Source organism: Cygnus olor, chromosome 16, assembly GCF_009769625.2.
Source record: "Cygnus olor isolate bCygOlo1 chromosome 16, bCygOlo1.pri.v2, whole genome shotgun sequence".
Lineage (NCBI taxonomy): Eukaryota > Metazoa > Chordata > Aves > Anseriformes > Anatidae > Cygnus > Cygnus olor.
Window position 1 is genome coordinate 14589387 of NC_049184.1, and position 21142 is coordinate 14610528.

Consider the following 21142-nt stretch of genomic DNA (forward strand, 5'->3'; position numbering starts at 1 on the left):
CATTAGACGGAACGAGTCAAACACATTCACCCGGTTTTCTCCCAAAGGAATGCTTTATTGACAAGTTTCCTCGGTATTTATCTGTAAAGAGAAACAGTTCAAGACCCACGCCCCAGCAGTCCCCGTTTCACTGGCTCTGCTCCTCGCACGGAGGCCAGTTTTAGTCAAACGAGGAGAGCTGGTAAATGACACACTACACTCCACCTACTGCCTAGCACATCTGCCTTCTACTGCCTCATCGTGTGTCCCCGGATCAGCAGAGGGAAGGGAGTGGGGATGGGGGAAATGGAGATTAATCAGCAGACAAGTGTCAAAACTTGCTTCTCTAAAGAAGGGTCAAAGATGGTCCAGTCCCTCCAGGGCGATAAACTACTAAAACCACCCAGATATGTACATAGGCAAGTCTAAAGACCTGAGCAAGTCCCACTTGGCCTCTAAGGCACAGAAACGCTCACTGCAGGTGGATTTATTTGGAGGCATCTTGCCTAGAAGAAGATCAGGCCTCTGTAAGAAAACTTACAATGTTTCAGCTCCTGAGCAATGAGGTCGGACATCGGAAGAGCAAAACATCTATCCGCTACGGGAACTGGTCGAGCCCTGTGACTCTGCCGGGTTTGTAAACCAAGGTTACAGCCGGGGCTTTCAACTGAACCCACACAGTCCCAGTCAGATGTGCCAGACGGAGGAGCCCACAGAGAGCAGAGCAGAGTCCCTCCAGCACAGCGTCCCTGTTGCTAGCAACAGCTTTGTCCTCGTTAAACCTGGCCCCGTTGCTAGCAGCCTTCAGGATTTCTTCCTCCAAGAACGAAGGCATAAGCTGAGAAGGGAGAAGCAAGTTTTATACACTCAGGCAACAGAGTGCACCACTGAAAGTTAACACAAGAACTGGCTTATAAGCATGCTGCTACTACTGAACGATGCAAAACTCCAGTGCTCAATATCCAGCTTTATAACCCTTACAGTCCTCTCTATAGAAAAAAATCATAAACGAGTAAAGCATAAGGTGATGTAAGGCTTGCAATTCAGTTTCAAAGTCCAAGGGAGCATTTCCCTAATATAATGCCGAAGCCGAAGCTTTTTTTTTTTTAAGCTTTATTCCTTTAAAGTTCGTTGCATTTAAAAATAAAGATTTTAGTTTTTGTTAAAGCTAGAGCATTAGTGTAACAACGAGGCAGCTGCTAAGTGAAGTTTCCCTCTTAGGAGCCCAGAAAAAAAAAACCACGTAACTATTTACCCCTTTTAACAGATTTCTCCAATGAGAGCCAGAGGAAACAGTAATGGGAGAAGCCTGGGAGACCGCTGAGTTGCTACATGGCATGCCCTGAACAGAGAACATAGCCAGAAGCTGAAGCTAAAATGCCCATGCGCTTGGCTTCTCCTGTAACTGCCCTCCTCACACTGCACAGGGCAATTTCTCTGCTCCCAGTTACGACAGACGTGGGAAAAACTGCTTTTTCTATGCCAGCGGCATTTCTGAGCTGCTTTAAGGAAACTCCATCTTAAAGTGCTCTCCCAAAAGGACAGCACAGTGATACATTTCATCTACAAAGTTTAGTGTAAAATATTATTTGTGTACAAAACTTTGCATTCTCTTTATTTGACTTAGATCCAGCAGCAGTGTCTATGAATGGATTATGGATCTCTCCAGACTGGTTCTCAGCCCCTTCATGGATTCGCATGTTGTTGCTGTTGTGAAGATTTGGGAGGGAGGAGGCTTGCTCTTGGAGTTGTGCACAGCTGTGCAAAGCCACATCGCAGGTCTAGAAAGGAGCGTTGTCTTGTGGAGGCTTCTCTCCAGCTCCCGAGGGGGAGTGGAGGCCATCAGTGCTGTTTTCCCTGCTGCCCACCACTCTGGACTGAAAGGAGAGAAGCGAGTTAGGATAACAAGAAAGCAGCACTGAGAACACCAAGGCAATTCTCCCTCGTCAAGGTCACCTGCTGTAGCAAAGACTTCGCATATCTGAGAGGCCATTTGCCCAAATACTAGTCCACAAGAAAAACACCTCAGAAATCAAAGTTTCTGCTTAAAGGCTTCACAATGTGCGTTTCCAAGACAAAACAGACACTTACCTTTATGGTCCCAACTCTATCTTCAAATGACTTGAAGGTTGCAGAATTCCTTGAAGAACGGGAAGAAGAGGGAAAAAAAGACAAAAATCAAGACAAGTTAGCTCGTAACTGAACCAAACCGCACCGTGTGACTGGTCTCCCTCGTCATTCCCATGCAATGCCAGCAGCACTCAGAACACTTGCAGCTCCTCACCACGCTGGCCTTTGGCATGAATACCTCAGGCACACCAGACAAAACACCACGTACAAAAACTCTGAAGGAAAACATTTCTACCATGTGCAATTGCTCAATTGCTCAAGCTGAAAAGTTGAGGAAAAAAAGTCCTAGTTCACTAGGGAATCAGTGCACGATACGGAGAGAAGAAACTAGTCCTCAGCTTTACAAGGCCTCCAACTAAAAGCATGCCGTCTTAAATAATGGAAAATAAAAGATGAAAAAGGATTAAAAACAAGGCTTCAGTTTCCCATACTGCATCCTGCTGGCAGGAAGGGGAAGGGCCATGTGCCTGAACCCACGGGCAGTTCTGTTACTAGAGCAATGGTCATTTAAGTCAGGAAATGCCCATACAAACCCTGATGTAATAAATTAGTCAGAGGACTTTGTGTTTGTGGCAAAGAAAGCCAGGTCAGTTGTAAGCACAGGGCTGCTCTCCCGGGGCAAGGCTGCCTAAGCACCAGGAGCTGGGCGACGACGAGCCTCATCTCGGTTATCGCTGTGCAGAAGAATCACTTCATACCCGTGCCCACAAAATAACCTCTGTCAATCTGGAATGAGGACGAGCAGAGAGAGAGCATCTGTGGGCCTCGTCCAGCTCTGGCAACCGTTTCTCCTACAAGATCACCATCTAATGCACCGCAAGGGCACGCTGAGGAGGGCACTCAGCTTCCAAGCTGGAGACAGAAGGTTCAAGTTAGGATTCCTCTCGGTATGAGCAACGGCTGTGCTGTAAATTGCCAGAGAAGGACTGTAATCCCTCCCCTCCAGGGACCTCTGAAAGCTGCGAATTTCAATTAGACTTTGGTACAGTTGCAACACTGCACTTAGCCTGAAAACAACACAGGTGCTAATGGCCATAAAAAGAGATTGGGTAAAAAAAGCCCCAAATTGCTCAAACTGCGGGACACAATTACCCCACCGCTCCCTGCGCGGTGCCTGCCGGAGCGAAGCACTTGCACAAATCAGAACCAAAGCCCGACGGATGACGGTCAGCCACACTTTCCCACCGCCCCCCCAGGAAGCAGGTCTCTGTGACGTTACCTCATCGCAGGCATACTTATGGAGTGGCGAATGGAGTAACTGCTACTCGGAAGCATTCAGGAGGAGGAGGAAAAAGTTAAGTGGCAATTTTAAACAGACACCACGCAAGAGCAGCACGCCCCTAGTCCCAAGCGCTTACTGTCCATACACGGGCAGCTGTGGACTACTGCAGTGATAAAAGCTAGATTTCTTCCCTTATTTAAAAGCCGCAGCCCAGAACCAGTTTTCCAGTCATGGGACTGTAAACGTGAGTATTTAACTGCTATTACTTGGAAAATGCAAACAAAAACAAGCCACACATCTCATTTAAAAACTTTCCTAAAAACTGGGTGCAGACAGGTTTGCTCCTGTCAGCACAAGGAAGTCAGTCCCCCCAATGAGATATTTAGAAAAGGGTTTTTCAGCTATGCCCAGGACACGGGAGGTATCTCACCCGTTACCAAGGACGACATTTAAAAGAAGCAGAGACAACTACAGGGGACAAAAAACGTGCACGACTGGCTTGTCTGTATCGAGTTACACAAATGAGTAAGTTTTACCAGTAAAGGTTTCCTCCAAGCGGTAGTCCCAGAACAAGGCTGACAAGGACACACAAGGCATGCAGCGAGTGCTCCCAGAAGGTGTGCTGAATTTGTACTTTGAGCTTGGCAAACTGTTAAAAGTACTCAGAGCCATACTGCTCTGCAGTTAAGACTCTTCTAGCTGCAGCTGTACCGCATGTCAAGCCGCGCTGCAATTGCAGCTGTGATACAGAAGTGAATCCCCGGGCGCTGCACTGAGCTAGGTTTCCCAATCTGTGTCGGAGGTGTAGGCATGGCTTAACTAATCAGCTTCCCCTTTAACACCTACGAGGGCCCGGCACAGAAACATCTGCTCTTTGAGCAACCTTGAAGAGTATCTTACCTAAAGGAATGCGAGAAGGGGTGAGCCCTGCGAGCAGCCACGGACAGCAGAGAGAAAAGGGAAGCAACAGTCAGACACTTGTGCAGATCCCAACAGTAAGTGCAGGGCAGCTGAGCATGGTCATAGGATCACGGGACAGTAAAGTCACCTAACCATGAGGAAGCCTCTTAAAATAAATTAGAGAAGCAGGCAAAAAAAACCAAATAATTGCTTTTCATTAAATCAAATAACCCAAGCTAAGAGGTTTTTCAGAGGACCATACCAGCACCTATTCACCCTTACACATTGCTGTCATTCATTTTTTTAGAGCTTGTTTTCCTAAACTGAGGTTTTTACCAAGTTCTAGCTAATTTGGCACAAAGATTTCCTTCTCCCCGAGGTCTGACACGAGGACAGCCCCGCCAGGCTTTCTGGTTGAGAACTTCTGTAACAGTAACCTGCAATGGATGCCCGCCCGTTATCTTGCCAAGTATGCAGATCTCAAAGTCACCGCTCAGAGCGATCATACCTCAGCATAATAAAGATAAGAGTCTCTGTATAAAAGGTGTCGTGCATACCCAACAACCTGGTTGCCCATTTTTTAAGTTTCAAGGCAAATTATCCCCCACCAGGTTACCAATTTCCACACCCGATTCTGCAATGCATCTCAGGGGTCTGAAATGTCGGAAATACCAGCCCAAGCTTTCCTTCTTGCTCTAGTAGGATTACCAGGGTGTTCTAACAGGGCTTCTCCTACCAGAAGCAGTGTCTTATTCCACTTAGACACCATTTTTGTCTTGGCAGCAGAGAAGCAGTCACGGCAAGTTGGATCTGAAGTACTTGGCAAGGAGCACAAGGGCTTTTCCTTAGAGCCAGAGCAACAACGTTGGACTTTGTGATTTCATTTCCCCACGTACTCAAGTCAGCTCTTTGGCAAGGCGGACTCCTTGAAATGCTGTCTTTGCCTGTGAAATAAATTAACTTCCTACTGCTTTTTGCTAAAGAACGCAGACAGACATGTCCATGCACCATGCTGCCCTGCATGCAACACCACAAGCACCGACGGACTCGTTCAGCACCTTGGCCTGGACCTAGCAGTGACCCTTCTCCTCCAGTCATGAGGATTTAAAGTCGCTATAAATCCGTGAGTTTGCAGCCACCTTTGGGGCTCAGGCTCGCATTTCATAATGAATTTGCTTGTAGTATGATATGCAGTAGCAAACTCCATCAGACAACACAAAATGTATTGGGCTAGAGACAAAACCACAAAGCAAGCGGTCATCTGCCAAAAAGAAAACTCTTTCAATTTGCAGTTTACTGGGGTCAGTAAAATGCAGGAACAGAACGTCTGCAAGCCAACTTGTTTTTAACTGTAAGTGGAGATAACAGTAAGAGCTTAATTGGCCAAGATTTGCAAATATCCCACCCATTAATTAAGCTACATTTTCTCTCCTCATGGCAACCTCATAGAGTAACAGCATTAATACACTTAGCGTACAGTTATTGCATTAACTTCACAATCTCTCCTTAAAACACTCCTAAATGTTCAAGCTGTGGATTGTGACCAAAATGCAGCAACCCTGAAGATTTAACCCAGGGACACGTTACTGGTATTTCACACCATTTCAGTCCAAGCATTTCTGATGAAATTATGACTACGCCCTCTGTGTGTCCGAGGCGTTTGTCCCATTCATCACGCCTTCCTTGCATTTATCAACCGGTGAAGGCTGACTAAACAAGGAAATCCCTTCTGTTATCTCAACACTTCCAGTGCTGGAAAATAAACCTTCGTTACAAGTGAATTTGGAGCGTAAGAGGAAAAAGCAAGTACAGTAACTGAGGTTGCAGCATAGGCTCTGAGGCCTGGAACAGAGATTCTCTAAGGACAGAGATCATCCCCCTGCATTCAGGGAAGTGATCATGACAATAAACCAGATTCACTCCTTGTAAGCTCTGATCACGTATCAGAACACCATTTACACTTTCACCTGGCAGGGGTAGCAAATGGGACGGTCCCTGCAAAAGCTTATGCTCAAAGTTAAACTTAATTCAGAATCTGAAATATCAAGACTTGAATGCAGCACGGGAGACAGAATTCTGTTTACATATGCACAGAAAAACTAAAAGTTTCCTTAAAAAAATAATTACCATTACCGTGTTCCCCCACACAGGGCCACAAATTCAAAGCGAATTCTTCTGAAATAAATTTGGCAGGGATTCCCTCAATTTATAAGACAGAAGCTGCCTCTGTTTTGTGGTATAACCCCCAAGGTATTATCTGTAAGAACGAATACAGGCTTTTAAATTGGTGATTAATGCTGAGCAATACCACTGCTGCAGAGGTCTGACGTGTACGTAGTCAGCCAGGCCAGCATCCGCAGCCAGCATCTGCACCAGGACTATGTCGGGCCAGCTCTGCCACCAGGAGTAGCCGTTCAAATTTCGCTTGGCCGTGCATCCCCTCCCTCCATCGGGTGCTCCTGGGATGGCACAAACATTTGTGTAGCCTCATGGTGAAACGGATTTTGCCAGCAAAGAGAGGACGGGCAGGACCAAGGCTGTCAGAACAGCTGCTTCTGGTGGCGATGCTGGTTCAGGAGGTCCCCACGCGGTCTAAAGAGGACAGCTCCCATCCCTTTGTCACAACAGCCTGAGCAGACTGCAGAATTTAGAGATTTACCACATTTAATTCAACATTATCAGTTTAGGAAAATCTATTACCACCACATCTTGCGCCAGTGTCTGTCTGCTGTGTCTCAAGTGATTACACATAAGTCTCTTCTTCCAACAGACAATGTAGTTTCCAGGAAAGAAAAATTGAAACTTGAATACTGGAAGGGGTAGAAAGCCAACTAGTCCCTGCCAAATTCAGAGAAGTGAGCTACTGAAAACACTCACCAATGATTACCCTCCAGAAACACAGCAAATAACTCGATGAGGAGGGATCTAGAATAAATCAGCACTATGTGATCAGAGGCCAACAAGTTCTTACCACTTGGGTACTCCCAGCCACAGCGGAATAGGAAATTCCCTACAAAGAATGACAGCTACCCATTCAATCCAAGATCTGGCACGTTATATTAAATACAAGCTCTAAGGATACTTCCTTAATAATCTAGATAGCTCATTTATTCAGAATTAGCTCTCAATTCCAAGAAAAGCGTAAGCAACGTATTTCGCATGAAAACCTTGCACACCACCATTAATGGGGAAGCAACCTTCAGCTTTCATTTCTAAAGATCAGGAAAATCCCAGTGCTAACCTTCAGCTCCGTACAGATGAAGAACTCCCAGAGCAAGAACCTCAGCCAGCAACTGAGGAACCAGCCCCTGACTTTTCAACTGAGAAAAGTTTAAACTTGCAACTATTTCAGCTGCCATCTAAAGGAATCTAGATAATCACCAACACAAGAAGAAATTTTTGATGTTATCACGATCTGATCAATTGATGATTCCAAACTACACGACATAACTGTGCTCAGGAGGCATGTTGTCCTCCTTCATGGAAAACTGACACACAGTGGCTTGGAATTGCATGACAGGCAGCACCCAGACTTTGTCACATTTTGAAGTGTAAGAGAGCACAGCGATGACAACCTCCTTCTCATCTTAACCCGTAGCACTGAGAAACCACACCCCTGTAACACAACAGTGAACAGAAAAGGTGAACTTTAATTCTACTTTCTTATATGTGGTGCAAAAGCTGCAGTGAAACCGTGACGGTAAAAGGGGGAAGGGATGTTCTGTCAGTTCTGCTAAGCTGAATTCAATGCCTTGGAACGGGTTTTACCCATCCACCAGTCTTTAACAAGTGTTTAACCTGTCCTGAACTACGATGGACAAGGTCGCGCTGAAGGTAGTCCACCAGCTGCAAAGTGCTGCCAACTGAGCAGAAAAATGGAAAAGCGCCTAGTTATTGTCTCAAGTCTCGTTACTGTTTGAAACCGAGATCAAAGCACCAAAGCACAAAGCAGAAATCTTACCTCATGTCACCAAGTTTCCTGCTGATAACAGAACCTACATTGGAAAGGGCTGCTGAAGTCTTCTGTCCTGCCTGGGAAAGGGTTTCCTGGGTCTTCTTATAACTAAGTGGGGAAAAAAACAACAACCAATAAGCTGGACTAACGGGGTTAGGGTTGAAAGCAAGAAGCATCCCCCCATTTTGAAAAAAGAACCCAAAGTAAGGAAAGAAGCTGGATTAGTGAGCTGCACTGACCTCACTGAAAGAGCCCCTTCCAGTCTTGCATATATCAAAGACTTGAAGTTTTAAGAAGGCAGCAAGTGCAGGACTAACCTTTCCATACACTCACTTGGGTTCTCTTACTATTTTGACTATCCATTCTTAAATCTAACAAACATTTGCCAAAAAAAGCCAATTTTCCATGTGGAAGCTCTAATACCACAGCCTTACACCCCATCTGCTCTATGAATATCTTTTGGAATCTTTGAGAAAACAAGCTTAGGAATTTATTCCATTACACGCTTGTAGTCCTGAAGAAGTTAATAGCGTTTGTTGTAGTGTTAGGGTATGGAGGAAAGAAGCAAGTCTAAAACCATTACATAGAAACGGAAACACAAGAAGCAGCACCACCTCTACAATGCAGTTTAGAATGAAATTGATAGAGAAGTTTCCTATCAGTTACCATTAACCACAGTACGTCTGACAGCTTGCATTTGTCAGCTGCTTACATTTGAGTTTATACAAGAGCTGGCAAAGACACTTGAAGCCTTCTCATTTGACGGAAACCAAAGTTCTAGGTACAAAGACTCTTCAAGCCGTTTTCTTTTAACTAAGCTATTCCACAGCTGGTGATTAACATCTAGATTTGTGGCATTCTTCAAACTGTAAAAAAGACTCGGGATGGAAAACAATTCTAATAATTTAAGCCAAGTTTTCGTATTCCAAATATATAAGCTTACTTTTTTGCTCAACTTTAAAATTTAGAAGGACATTTATAAACAGAGTAGAATATCCCGAGTTGGAAGGGACCCACGAGGATCCTGGAGTCCAGCTCCTGGACTAACGTTAACAGTCTGTTCTCATCTCTGAGCCCCCAAGGCTACCAGTACCACGATCCTCCCCTGGTGCTGAGCCCTCTCACGGGACTGGATTTACAGCAGTCTACCAGAGACATCGAAGACCTCGTGCTCACTAAAACGTGCTGTGCTTACTCCACTTCTGCCTGGCACTCAGCTCTCTCAGATTAGCACTGAGCACCAGAGCAGCGACGAGGAACAGTTTACAGAATCAAACGACACCATCCCACCATGCGCACCCTGAAAACTCTTAGCTATGAAGTTGAGCTTCAGGAGATAAGAGACTTTCCAACCGTTTTTTCCCCACGTGACAGCAGTATTCTTCAAACAACTGAAATTTAGCACTCAAGCGCTACTCCTTTTGCCTCAGCGTGCTCCTTCGTGATGCCAGCACAACTGCGTGCTGACAGTGATTTAAACAGGGAAACAATCTGGCTGAAATAGAAGCTTGGAATGAAAAATAAATTAAAAAAAAAAAGATAGCAGCCAGATCGGTTTGCCAGTCTAGTCCTGCATCCACAGCTCCCACACGTACACACGCACCTCCACCACTGCAGCACAGGAGGCATAGCCAGGAAAGCGCCGGAGATGAGCAGCTCGTTAACCCAGAACTGCCTTCGACACAGATGTGGAACTGCATCTGTGGCAAGCAGGGACCAGGTTCTACAAGACCTCAGTGCAACTTAACTACACCCAGCTCTGACCCAGAAGCCTCAACTACTCTCCTGCAAGCAACACAGCTAGGTTCACCATCGCTATAAATTCACAGTCACCCGCTTTCCTCCCTTAATGCCAGCATAAAGCACACTGGAATAATCCAAATCTGGGAGTAATAAATATGAGCTACCATTAATACCTTGCTTTACGAACAGGCGAGTGGCTGCAGAAGTGATCTCTGCCCTGTGGTACTCAAACCCTTCACTGCATCCCTCTCCCATAAACCCTGCCAGGGAGGGGCCAGGCCTGCATCCTCAAATCCTGCTTTATCCACTAATGCCAGCATCCGCTCGCTCTGATCCAGCAGTCCCCGCTCGTACCATCTAAGTCACCTTGCGTCCTGGTTACAACAAAACTGGAGCAAGAGAGAGAGGAGCGGCACCTACAAGGAAATTCAGCAGAGCCCAAAAGCGCCATAAAGCGAACTGGATGCTTCTTAGCTATTATGTAGAGAAGCTCCAAGAAAACAGGAAAGAGGAGGCATTTGCATAACAAACCCAAAACAACCAACTAAAGCCTTATCTTCGGTTTTCTTGAACTCGGCTCCTAGCATCTACTGAGCAATGGAATTGCTGGAAATTGCTGGAAATGAAATTTACTGACAACGGAAACAGAAATTTTGTTCATTTTCTGAAATGCTGCCGGAATCGTACCCTTAACCCCCCTCGCCTCTCCATTTTAATTGGCACCTACCTCGTTAGCATGAATTGTCACTCTGCCTAGTGCCAAAGCAAGCAGGAAAACTAGCGTGCCACAGCTAGCCAGGCCCCGAGCACTCTACAGAAGCACGTTTCCGCCATATCCTTCTGGCACTTGTTAAGCACAAGGAAACAGATATAATGAGAATTTTTCTATTCTAGCAGGCACACCCAGGGAGGAACTCTGATTAACCACCACTGCAGTCAGTCCCAGTGTTGGCAAGCATAAACATAAAGGTCACTCTATTTAGCAAGTGAAATAGTGATAATTTACATCTTCTTAATCTAGAAAACATCCACAGAACACAGCAAGTAGAACCCGCATACCTGATTTTTTTTTCGATACTCCTACTTTTTACCTACTCTCATCTTTCACCCATCTTATGAAGAACACCTATCCACAAACACTGACAACAAGAAGCCAGCTCGAAGGACTCAATTTCATACCTACTCCGGAGAACAGGAAAACCTGGCCTACCCAAGACCTACCTCATCATGGTTGAAATCAATTCAGAAAGCAACAACACGATCTATCTGCTCCCACTGCATTACTGTAAAGGATTCCCCTACGAGCTGTGGAAAACATGCAGTGAGAAGGACAAAGGCCAACTTTCATAATATGCTCCCATAATTTAGTCCAGATGCGAATTTCATTCCAGACACTTAATAAAAACCTGGCTAAGAGACTTTTGCAGCCAACGAATGGAGTACAACAGCAGTGAGGTTTAAGCTGTTCACATCCATTTGGAGCCCCAGAATGACAGAACAGCTGCCTTGGACGCTAAAGCTCTATTTGTTCTCATCAGGTACCGTAGCAAAAAGAAAGGCTCTTGCTCCCCAAAGAGCACGTTAAGTGGTAAGAAGAGATCAGCCTGTCTATTCCACAGCTTGTCAGCTGAAGTTATGAAACCTGGCATGCAGCTCTCGGGTACCCAGTGGCTTCAGCCAGTTCTCCTCTGAGAGCAGGCGGGTGGCTGAAGATTATCACTTGGACCGCAGTGAAACCGTCCAAATACTGACCTGAGGAAAAGCGCCCTCTCCCAGAAGAGACAGTTATCAGGTTAAAAAAGTGAAAGCTAGAAAAAAAGAAATGCTTAAATAGATCTAGGCGAAGCAGAGGACTGCGAGCAGGGGCACAGAACATTAGAGGCAGCAGACTGTCATGAAAGCATTTGTTAATGCTGAAGGTTAAGACACTCACGCTTCTGATTGAGTTAATTTTTCATTCCAGTCCTCCAGTGTGCTGCTGGCTGAAAGATATCTACAAACACAACGGAGGTTAGATACAGTGCCAAGATTCATGACAGATGCTTCTTTCGACACTTTCCACATTATTAGTGTCTCTTTCCACTTACACTATCTTAGGTTTTATTTCTCTGACGATGCCTTTCCACCTTCTCTGTTACAGCCAGAAGGAAAGGAGCTGCTGTTTGAGAGGCAGGAAGACACCCAAGCTCTGCTTTCTTTCTTATTTAAGCACCTTCAAACACTTTGCACAAAGAAAGCCTGCAGTCTAGGTGTCAGGAATTGAGAGACTTCAGATCTTCTGTTCCCTTCCTAAATACTGCATGGCAGCTACATACTAAAAGCTAAAAGCACAGAGCAGTGAATTAAGCAGAGAGCCAAAAAATCTGACTGCTGCACCAAAAGCTGTATTTTATCAATATCGAGTGACCTTGACAAACTGCTAAACCGCACTTCATTTTCTCATCTTTAGAAATCATGCTTTCCTATACCTAAAACAGTATCTTAGGAGTTGCGAGAATAAATACTGGATGTACAGAACAAATACAAGTACTACAAAGTGTCTGCTAGCTCAGACAACATGTAGAAGTGTTCTGAGAACGTAGCATATTGCAGGCAGTTCCTGTCACCCCAGAAATAAAACTATCCCCAATTAGATCAGAACTATCTTTGCCTACTGATGGGAAACTTCCAGCTCACATTTCTGCTTAGCTAAACAACCACCTCCTTAAACACAACATGCCAAAGGGAGAGAATCTTCAGTGTAGAAAACATTCAAGGTCTCCCTGATTCTTGTTTTTAGCTGAACATAAAAGTGATTCGTGTCTAACGAAAACAGAGGTCTAATATGCTACAGAATATATTCTAGGGTCAAAAATAGCCAGCTGCATTTGTCACCTGCTTGTATGTACTGCCAGACTAAAACCCACTGCTTTCTAGTGTTTGACAGCAGCAGAAAGGTTCACGTATATCAATCCCCCCAGTCATGGCGTTACAGCTTGCAAAAGCTAATATATACATATTTATATTTGCACAGCCCCGATTTTCGGCTACAGGTAAATGCCTTCAAGCATCTTCCCTCCCCTGTGGCCATACAGAAAGTCAGTAAGCAAACTGATTCCACATCTGACAAGAAGAGAAATAGTTTCATAGTAAATACAGAGGTTTGCTAATAAGACGTCTGATTACAATAAATTAACCTAACAGTGATCAGCTAAACTGAAACTGTGGTTGATTTGTCACGTCATTCTTTAATGAAGTGTGGTCTGGTAACTGATTGGAATTTTTCTTCTGCAATGGCAAGACTAAGAGAGAGATGATAGCAGTAACTTTTACTCATCTCCTCTGCAACTGAGGGATGCCTAGAGCTGGAAGTCAGGCATGCTGCTGCCAACAGTCCTGACTGTAGCTTTACCACGCCTCCAGCTCCCTATCAACCCCTGATGCCTGTGAGAACAAGGAGCAGCACAAATCGGGGAACGCAGCAAGGAGCAAGAAGGTGTTGCTGAGGAGCCCGAGGCACTCACAAGTCAGACTGTGTCACTTTGTCATTCCACTCTCCAAGTTTCTCAGATGTTTTCACATAACTAGAAACAGAAAGTGTTAATGAATATAACTTTTAATATTCATTTTTAGAAGACAATGACACATTTCAGTTACAAAGGAGTAACAGAAATTGAGCGGGGGGGTAGGAGGGAAGACGAGGAAGAAAAGAACAAACAGTGAGATTAACAGCTCAAAGATCTGCCCTGCAGTAGCACCGTCAGTAACTCCAAATTCTAGTTAAGTTACACGTGACTTTTTAGACCAAATGATATCCCTGGGGGTACGAAGGGCCCCTTATACCTGGGCATAACCGCAGGGTTAAACTTACCCCTTTGCCTCTCCTCTTGGCACTGTGACTGTACCTTTAGTACTTGTTGAGGAGCAGTCAGCCTAATTTCAAACGTTCTTTAGGCAGAGATGCCTCTGCATACAGCATTGATGGCACAGTAATACACAGATCTTTTTTTCTTGGAATACACAGACTTTTGAAATTCAAGCTATATGGCCCAGAAACCAGATTTCTGAACTAACACACGGTAACACTTTTAAGTTACCTAACCTCAGGAAGTTAGCTCAGTGAACTTTAGCATTTTTTGCACTTCTCTTTGAGCTTGAGTTCAGAACGAGGTAGCAGCAGTCTATGCCTCACAGAAATGGGCAGAAGTACGCAAACCGAACTGTTACGTGGTGATCTAGGTTTCTAACATTATACAAAAAAGCACCCAGCAACAATTTATCCAGATCACAGATATTAAAGTTCCATTTGCACTGACACAAGATCAATTAAATTAATTAAATTAATATTTTAAAATAAATTAATAATTTAAATTAAATTTTGTTTGTTTTTTAAATGCTCTTTACTCTATATATTCATCAGAGCAAAAGCCTTCAGACACTTGGAGAAGCCCTGGAATATGCTGCAGGGGAATAATTGCTACAGAGCAACATTTAAATGTGAAACGTGCATCACAAGCAACACTTACGCGTTGGAGACTTGTACATCGTGCCAGCTTTTAGACAGGTTTTGCTTTAACCCATCCAAGGGAGTCAAACCCAGCTTCCTCTTCAACTCTCCACAGTGCCTCTCTTTAGCAGCCAGAACTTGTCTAAGAGTACCAATTTCTTCTTCAACCTTAGAAAGAGATAGACACAGATCTCAATATCACAGTTTAATAAGATTTTGAAAATTAAGTCAACTTTCCACCTGCCTCAAAACTATTACAGTTTTACCAATGTGAATACAGAGAATTGGTTGAAGCTTCAGATGCACACAAAACAATTCAATTAAACATGAATGGTGTTGGAGCGGCTGGCCTGTGGCTCAGACTTCAGTTGGAAAAACATCCATAAAAGCCGCCAAACTGGTGACTTAATGGTAGCAAGATTAACAGAACAGCATCATAATTTCAACAGAAAATACCATTTAAAAGAAAAGATCAGTTGCCAAATACTTGTTAACTATGGTTTCAAATTTATGATTCTCTTCCCCTGCTGCCATTAGAACAAAGAGCTTTCCCCTCAGAGATATTTCTTACAAGATTTTCAGAATACTCTGGAGTTGTTTTGGGGCAGAGAGGGTTCATTTCTACTTTTAATTAACTGCAGCTTACCAGCAGCTGCATGACCATGCAAAACAGTGAAGTCCTCCCTTGCTAGAACATATGAATCAGGGAACCACCGTGAGATTCTTAAATGGAAGAACGGACTACATAAGAACAACCAAAATTACCTTCAGCTATATTTCAGATACAAATTATAAGCTGACCTTTAAAACTCAAGAAGGTGCCTACGATTTGCGATATTACATTACAAGCTCTCAGCTTTTCAAAAGCATATGGGCACCAAAAACAACTGCCTGTAACGTGTAATAAATATTTAAGAGAAAAGATAGAAGAAAAAAGCACATTAAGTATGCCATTGTCTCGGTTTCATAAGAGAGTTTCATTTGCATACCGCTTGCCTAAAGTGTTTTCTTGCTTCAAGTACAGCTACAAGTCTAGATGAATTTCACTGCATCAAAGGCCACGTACTTCCTGAGAGCTCTAAATTAAGATGTTCTGGGAAAGAGCGTGCAACATCACGCACTGTTTGAAGTGGCTGCCAGCTTTGTTGATTTTAACAAAGCGCTGGGAGACGCACAGGTAACGCCGCCATAAGAAGCGAAATAAAACCCCCGAGCCCCGCTCCTGTGGCACCCCAAGTTCTTGCTCTTTCCCCCCCAGCAGGACGTGGCTGCGGCTCTCCCTACCTTGGCGATCTCGGCTCTCAGCTCCTCTTCCTCGGCGGCTGTCAGCCCCTCAGGTGCCGCGGTCCTGGCGGCGGCCGCGCCGTCCACGGGCACGTCGGTCATGGCGTCGGCCAGCAGACCTTTGTTGGGAGAGTTAAGGTTGATATCTGCCGCAGACGAGAAGCACACACGGTGAGCGGGCAGCAAGCGAGGACGCGTCCCCCATACCCGCCCGGGGAAGGCCAAGGACGGGAAAGAGGAAGGGAAACCGCGCCCGGACGGCCCCGCGCCGGCTGTCGGACAGCCCGGGGCAGCGGGGAGAACCGGCGGGGCACCGGGACCCCCATTCACGGCACTGGGGGGACCCCCAAACGCCCCGGGGGACCCCCTTCACGGCACCGGGACCCCCTTCACGGCACCGGGGGGACGCCCCTCACGGCACCGGGGCCTGCCTCACGGCCGCCTCTCCCCTCACGGAGCTCCCCCGGTGGTCTCCCCGTTTCCCCCCCAGCCCAGGCCGAGGGGTTTAGCCTCGGGGGGACCCGAGGGCAGGCCCCGTCCCGCCGCGGCCGCCTCTACCCTGGCTCGCGCCCTCCATGGCGGCGCCCAGTCCCCGGCCCCGTCCAGCCGCCGCCGCCGCCGCCCCCGTGACGCGCTCAGCGCCGCGCCGCCCGCCCGCTTCCGGGGGGGCGCGGGGAGAGCGCGTCACCCGCGCGTCGCCATGGCAACGGCGCCACCTTCCCCCCTTCCCGCCCCCCTCACACGTTTGGATGACGTCATAGTGTTGATATGACGTCATATGTGGCTGGGATTGCGTCATATGGGGTTGGGGTGACGTCATAGGGCCGCCACCCCCCCCCCAGTTACCCCCAGAGCACCCCCCTCGAGCCCATGGTGGCTTCTTTGTCTGCTCCCATCGTTGCCAGCCCCCGTTCAGCCCAGAGCCGCCGCAGGGAGGCCAAACCGGGAGGGCTCGGCCTCCCCTGGGCATCCCCCATGGCTCCCCAGCGTCCCGCAGCAGCTCCGGGTGCACCTTCCCCAAACGCGGGGGCTGTGGCAGGGCACCCACCGGCTGCCCGCACCCTCACTGAGACAAGGAGGCGATGGCAGGGCCGAGGAGCTCACCCCGCAGCCAGCGGCGGCACCTCACGGCACCTCACGGCACCTCACGGCAGCTCATGGCACCTCACGGCACCTCACGGCACCTCATGGCACCTCACGGCAGCTCATGGCACCTCACGGCACCTCACGGAACCTCACGGAACCTCACGGCACCTCACAGCACCTCATGGCGCCTCACAGCACCTCACGGCACCTCACGGCAGCTCATGGCACCTCATGGCACCTCACGGCACCTCACGGCAGCTCATGGCACCTCACGGCACCTCACGCCCTCCTGCTCTGCTCCTCCACCTCTGGGCAGCCCCAGCAGTTCCCAGGGGATGCTCGCAGCCCTGGTGCTGAGCCTCGGCCAAACCCCCCCGGCTGTGACGCCCCGGCTCCTGCCACGTTTCTGGGAAGCGCTCGGCAGCCATCACAAGGGCACCGGGGAAGCCCTGGGCAGCTGATGGAGAATGTGCAACCTGCCCCACTGAAAGCCCCGCGGCTCGGTTACACCCTCATTGCCAGCCACTTTCATTTTCAGGGCCGTTTCCACCTGGTCTATTTTCATTGCCCAAGACGAGCCTGAAAAGGGAAGCGAATATAAATGGGGAAATGTGCATTAATTTTTCAGAGCCGTTTTCCAGCGGCGGTCGGTGGGCACCGAGCAGAGGGGCCGCACTCGGGGCTCGCGAGAAAATAAAAAGCTGCTGGAAAAAATAAAAGCTGCTGGAAATACCCTGCCAGGAGCTGAGCACATCGCCTCGGGGGAGGGCCCCATCTTCCCGAGGTCACACAGCCGCACTGTCTGTCCTGGATGTTCCCTTTTGAAACAGATGGGGAGCATTTTAAGAGCTCGACTTTTTATTATTGGTTTTATTGGGGGGGGTGGGGGGGGTTATTTTGAAGTTCGGGCCCTTGGCACAAGGTTGGGCTCAGTGGAAACCCAGGGAGCAGCCGAGAGCTGAGCCCAAGGGGAAATGCAGGCAGGGCCTGGGCTCCCGGCAGCCCGGCCCCGGGAGATGGAGGCAGCAGGCGGCGCTGGGAGGTTCTGGCTCGCAGGGAGCCGCCGCGGCCTCCGACAGCTCTGCCAGGCACAAAAACCCGATTCAGCGTCCAGCAGCGCCGGGCTGCCAGCGAGCAGGGTGTGCCTCCTCGGCAGGCGGAGGATCGCCCTCCGAACACCCGCTGCTCCCACCGCTGATTTTGCCGCACCTTCGAGCACTGTGTTTTAATTAGACATATCCCAGTGCCCGCTTGCTTGTTCTCTCTCTCAACCCCTGGATGTGTGTTGGGTCGGGGAAGTGGCAATGCTGCATTTGGGGTGGAAAAATATCCTCCATGTGCCAGGATGGTGCTGCTGCTCGGAACGGCTGCGGCTCTGCCGGGGCCGGGCAGGTACCGGGGGCAGAGGAGGCGGCCGGGGCAGGGGCAGCACGCCGGGCTTCCCGCAGCACCCCCGGGCCACCCCCTCCGCCTCCGCCAAGGCTTTCGGCCACAGCTCCGTGCCCTTCACGCTGCCCCCCAGTTCTCCTTTTGCTGCTGCCGGGCTTTTCGCTGCGATGGGGCTTTTCTGGTGAAATGTCAGGCCTGGGGTCGGTTCCCGTCTCCAATGCCCTCCCAGCTGCTTTGTCTCCCACACGGAGGTGGGAGGGGAGGGAAGGGGACAGCTCTGATGTCCCTGGGGGGGGGGCAGCAGCATCTCCCCTGTGCTGGGCATCTCTCCGTGCCCCCAGCAATGACACGTCCCCGGGCAGAGTTACAAAACATGGCTGTTTCCCAGCAAAGCCAGGAATTGCGTGAGCAGCCCTGCCATGGGGACCGGTGTCCCGAGGCACCATCTGCTCCCTCTCTCTCTGATCCCAGCTCCCCTCGGCACTGGCGGCTCCGGGCCGGGGATACTCCAGGAGGGCCCGGACATTTCCCGGCTGCCGTTCCCTGCTCGGCAAGGCGCTGCGGCTCTGCTGCTTCACTTGGAAGCCGACACAAACTGGGCTCCGTGCCCCTTTTAAAGAAAGCCCTGACCTAGATTTCGCTGCCCGCTGCAAAGCCGCCCGGCTCCGCTCTCCTCGTCACTCCTTCCTGCAGCTGGAAAGGGCCCAGCAGAGGAGTCCTGGCTCCTGCCCGTTAACCCGGTGGCTATTAGCACCACCAGGAGCCTGCGCGGGCTGATGGGCCCCTATTTTGCCCACCGTTACCCAGGCACAAGGCGCTACCTGACCATCCCTGCAGGCGGGGGCCCTCATGCAGCACCGATTGCCCACGGCCAGCCCTCAGCCCCACCTGCTCTCCCCACAGCCACATCCCCGTCCCCAACGGGCCCCTGAAATATCCCACCCCTCGACACTGATGGGCAGAGCTTCTACACCAGACCCTGTGAAACACCTCTGCATCCATCCATCCTTCCATCCACCCCTCCATCCACCCATCCCTCCATCCATCCATCCACCCACCCACCCACCCACGCACCCACCAATCCATCCATCCACCCACATGTCCATCTGCCCACCCACTGATGTGTTCACCACCCCTCCATCCACCTGCACACCCGTGCAGCTCCCCCGTGTCCCCGTGCCATCCCTGCCGTCCCCGCCGCCCCCCCCCCAGCTCCCTGGCTCGCTGTCCCGCTCAGCCCCAGCACTTCCTCGGACAGCAGGCTGCCGGGCAGGGTGGCATTTACACGGGCTGTGGTGGCAAAAACCACCCTTACGAGTGAAAAGTCACCGAGAACTGCTTGCATCAACGCTGCCCCCGCTCTGTGCCCCGCGGTCTCTGGACACCAGCGGGTGGGAAGGCGGTGGGTGGGCGCAGGGAGCGTCGGGGTGTCCCTGAGCAGGCGCCACTTCCCCAGCATCGCCCCGCCGCAGCAGCGGGGCTGCCCGAGCCGCCCCCGTGCACCCCAAAAAACCCCGCTGTGCTTCAGGTGGGACGGATCCGCTTTCTTCAGCCCTGTCCCCGGGCGGGAGCGGGGGGTGTGGGCTGGTGGTGACGGCGATGTTCCTCTTTTCCAGCCCGCCCGCCACCCCCTGCGTGCTGCGGGGCTTTGCCCACCCGTCTGCCAGCCCTGCTGTCACCTCATGCAGCCTTCCTCTTTTCTCGAAACCCAAAATAAGCCCCAGGCTGCAGCCGGGGGAGGGGGGGGGGGGACGCCAGAGGTGATGCTTCCTCTTTCTGAGACATCTCTGGGAAGGGACGGGGGCTCTCGAATGGGGCCATGGGGGATGAGGGCGCAGCTGCTGGGGCCAGGGGACAGACGTCAAGCGTGGGGCCTGTGGGCTGCATCCTGAGCAGCCCCTGCGGGATGCCCAGCTGGTCCCCAGCAGGATCCTGCTGCAACCCAACACCCCCCGTGGTGCCACCCCGCAGCAGGACAGACAGCTGGCTCCGGACACACGGCGCAGGTGGCACCGAGACATCAAACAGCCTGGGTGGGCTGGGGTCCCCTGAGGGGTCCCCGTACCCATGGCAGGGCTTGAGCCAGCTTGTAGCTTCTCCCTCTTCCTACGGGGCCACTTACAATCTTTGCACGCCTCTGCCTGGAAATGGGGCCCTCATTTCTGCCCCGTTATCTCACCTTCTTTGACCGCTCTCAGCCCTAAACAGCCCCCGGGGCTTCTCGGGGATTGCCTGAGCGCAGTGTCCCCGCCGGGGGTTTTCTCTCTCATCCCCACCTTGTCACATCTCAACCAGTTTGCATCGTTCGTCCCCACCCCGAGCGCTGGGAATTCCCCCGGCAGACTTTGGGGTGATGTTGCAGCGGGGGCAGCGGGGATGCGAGAGCTGTGGGACTGGGGGGGGGGGGGGGGATTGCCCCGCTCCAGCCCCATGCAGCCAGTCCTGTTGTCCCCGTGGTCCCCGCGCACTCGCGGGTCGATGTGCACACCTGGCACCACGCGCACCCACGGGGCAGCGTGCGCCCAGGGGCACGGGGACGTGCACCCAAAGGACCGAACGCGCTCCCGCAGCCACGTTGCATGCCCAGGACCCTGATCTGCGGGGGGAGCACGGGGCTGGGGCTCTGCAGCCCGGCTCGGGCGTGAGAGCTGCGTCCCCGGGGGGTGCCAGGAGCCCCTCGGCCATGGGCGTCTGCGTGGGGCGCCCTGCCTGGCACCTGGCATCGTTGGAGCCAAAGCGAGGGTGCGGCCGCAGCCCTCCTGGTGCCTCCTATCCGGAAACGGGCTGGCCGAAAATCCATCTCCTCCCCATTTCTGCCTGATTTCCCCTGCTCTGCCCGGGGCTGCGCGCAGGCCTGCTTCCCATCCTGCTAACCTCGCCCTGGGACCCATCCAGCACCATCTGCCGCCTGCAAAACCCCCGCTCCCTAAGCCGCCCTAATCCCCCGAATCCCATCCGTGTCCCGGCG

General features: G+C 50.2%; 1 protein-coding gene across 11 annotated transcripts; it reads right to left on the reverse strand.

The window, feature by feature from the left end:
- Positions 1 to 34: 34 nt before the first annotated feature.
- On the reverse strand, positions 35 to 16534 carry TPD52L2 (TPD52 like 2). Of its 11 annotated transcripts, none has more exons than XM_040576107.1 (10): positions 16258 to 16534; positions 15700 to 15818; positions 14435 to 14583; positions 13433 to 13492; positions 11863 to 11922; positions 8193 to 8294; positions 4232 to 4258; positions 3329 to 3370; positions 2071 to 2119; positions 35 to 1856 (listed from the first exon to the last, which is right to left on the reverse strand). In XM_040576107.1, exons 1-10 carry the CDS (start codon positions 16517 to 16519, stop codon positions 1761 to 1763), a joined length of 966 nt encoding a protein of 321 aa, XP_040432041.1. In that variant the 5' UTR covers positions 16520 to 16534; the 3' UTR covers positions 35 to 1760. The 11 variants fall into 11 exon arrangements, with proteins under 11 accessions (XP_040432041.1, XP_040432040.1, XP_040432045.1 ...); XM_040576106.1 differs by having other exon boundaries at positions 15700 to 15845; XM_040576111.1 differs by lacking the exon at positions 11863 to 11922.
- Between the last annotated feature and the right edge of the window lie 4608 nt (positions 16535 to 21142).

Excerpts from the sequence above, each read along its gene's own strand:
- TPD52L2 (XM_040576106.1), bottom strand. The coding sequence starts at position 16,519 with ATGACGTCACCCCAACCCCATATGACGCAATCCCAGCCACATATGACG. Across the intron at positions 15,846-16,257 it reads CATGGAGGGCGCGAGCCAGG|ATATCAACCTTAACTCTCCC; the intron begins GTAGAGGCGGCC and ends CGTCTGCGGCAG. Across the intron at positions 1,857-2,070 it reads ATAGAGTTGGGACCATAAAG|TCCAGAGTGGTGGGCAGCAG; the intron begins GTAAGTGTCTGT and ends CTCTCCTTTCAG.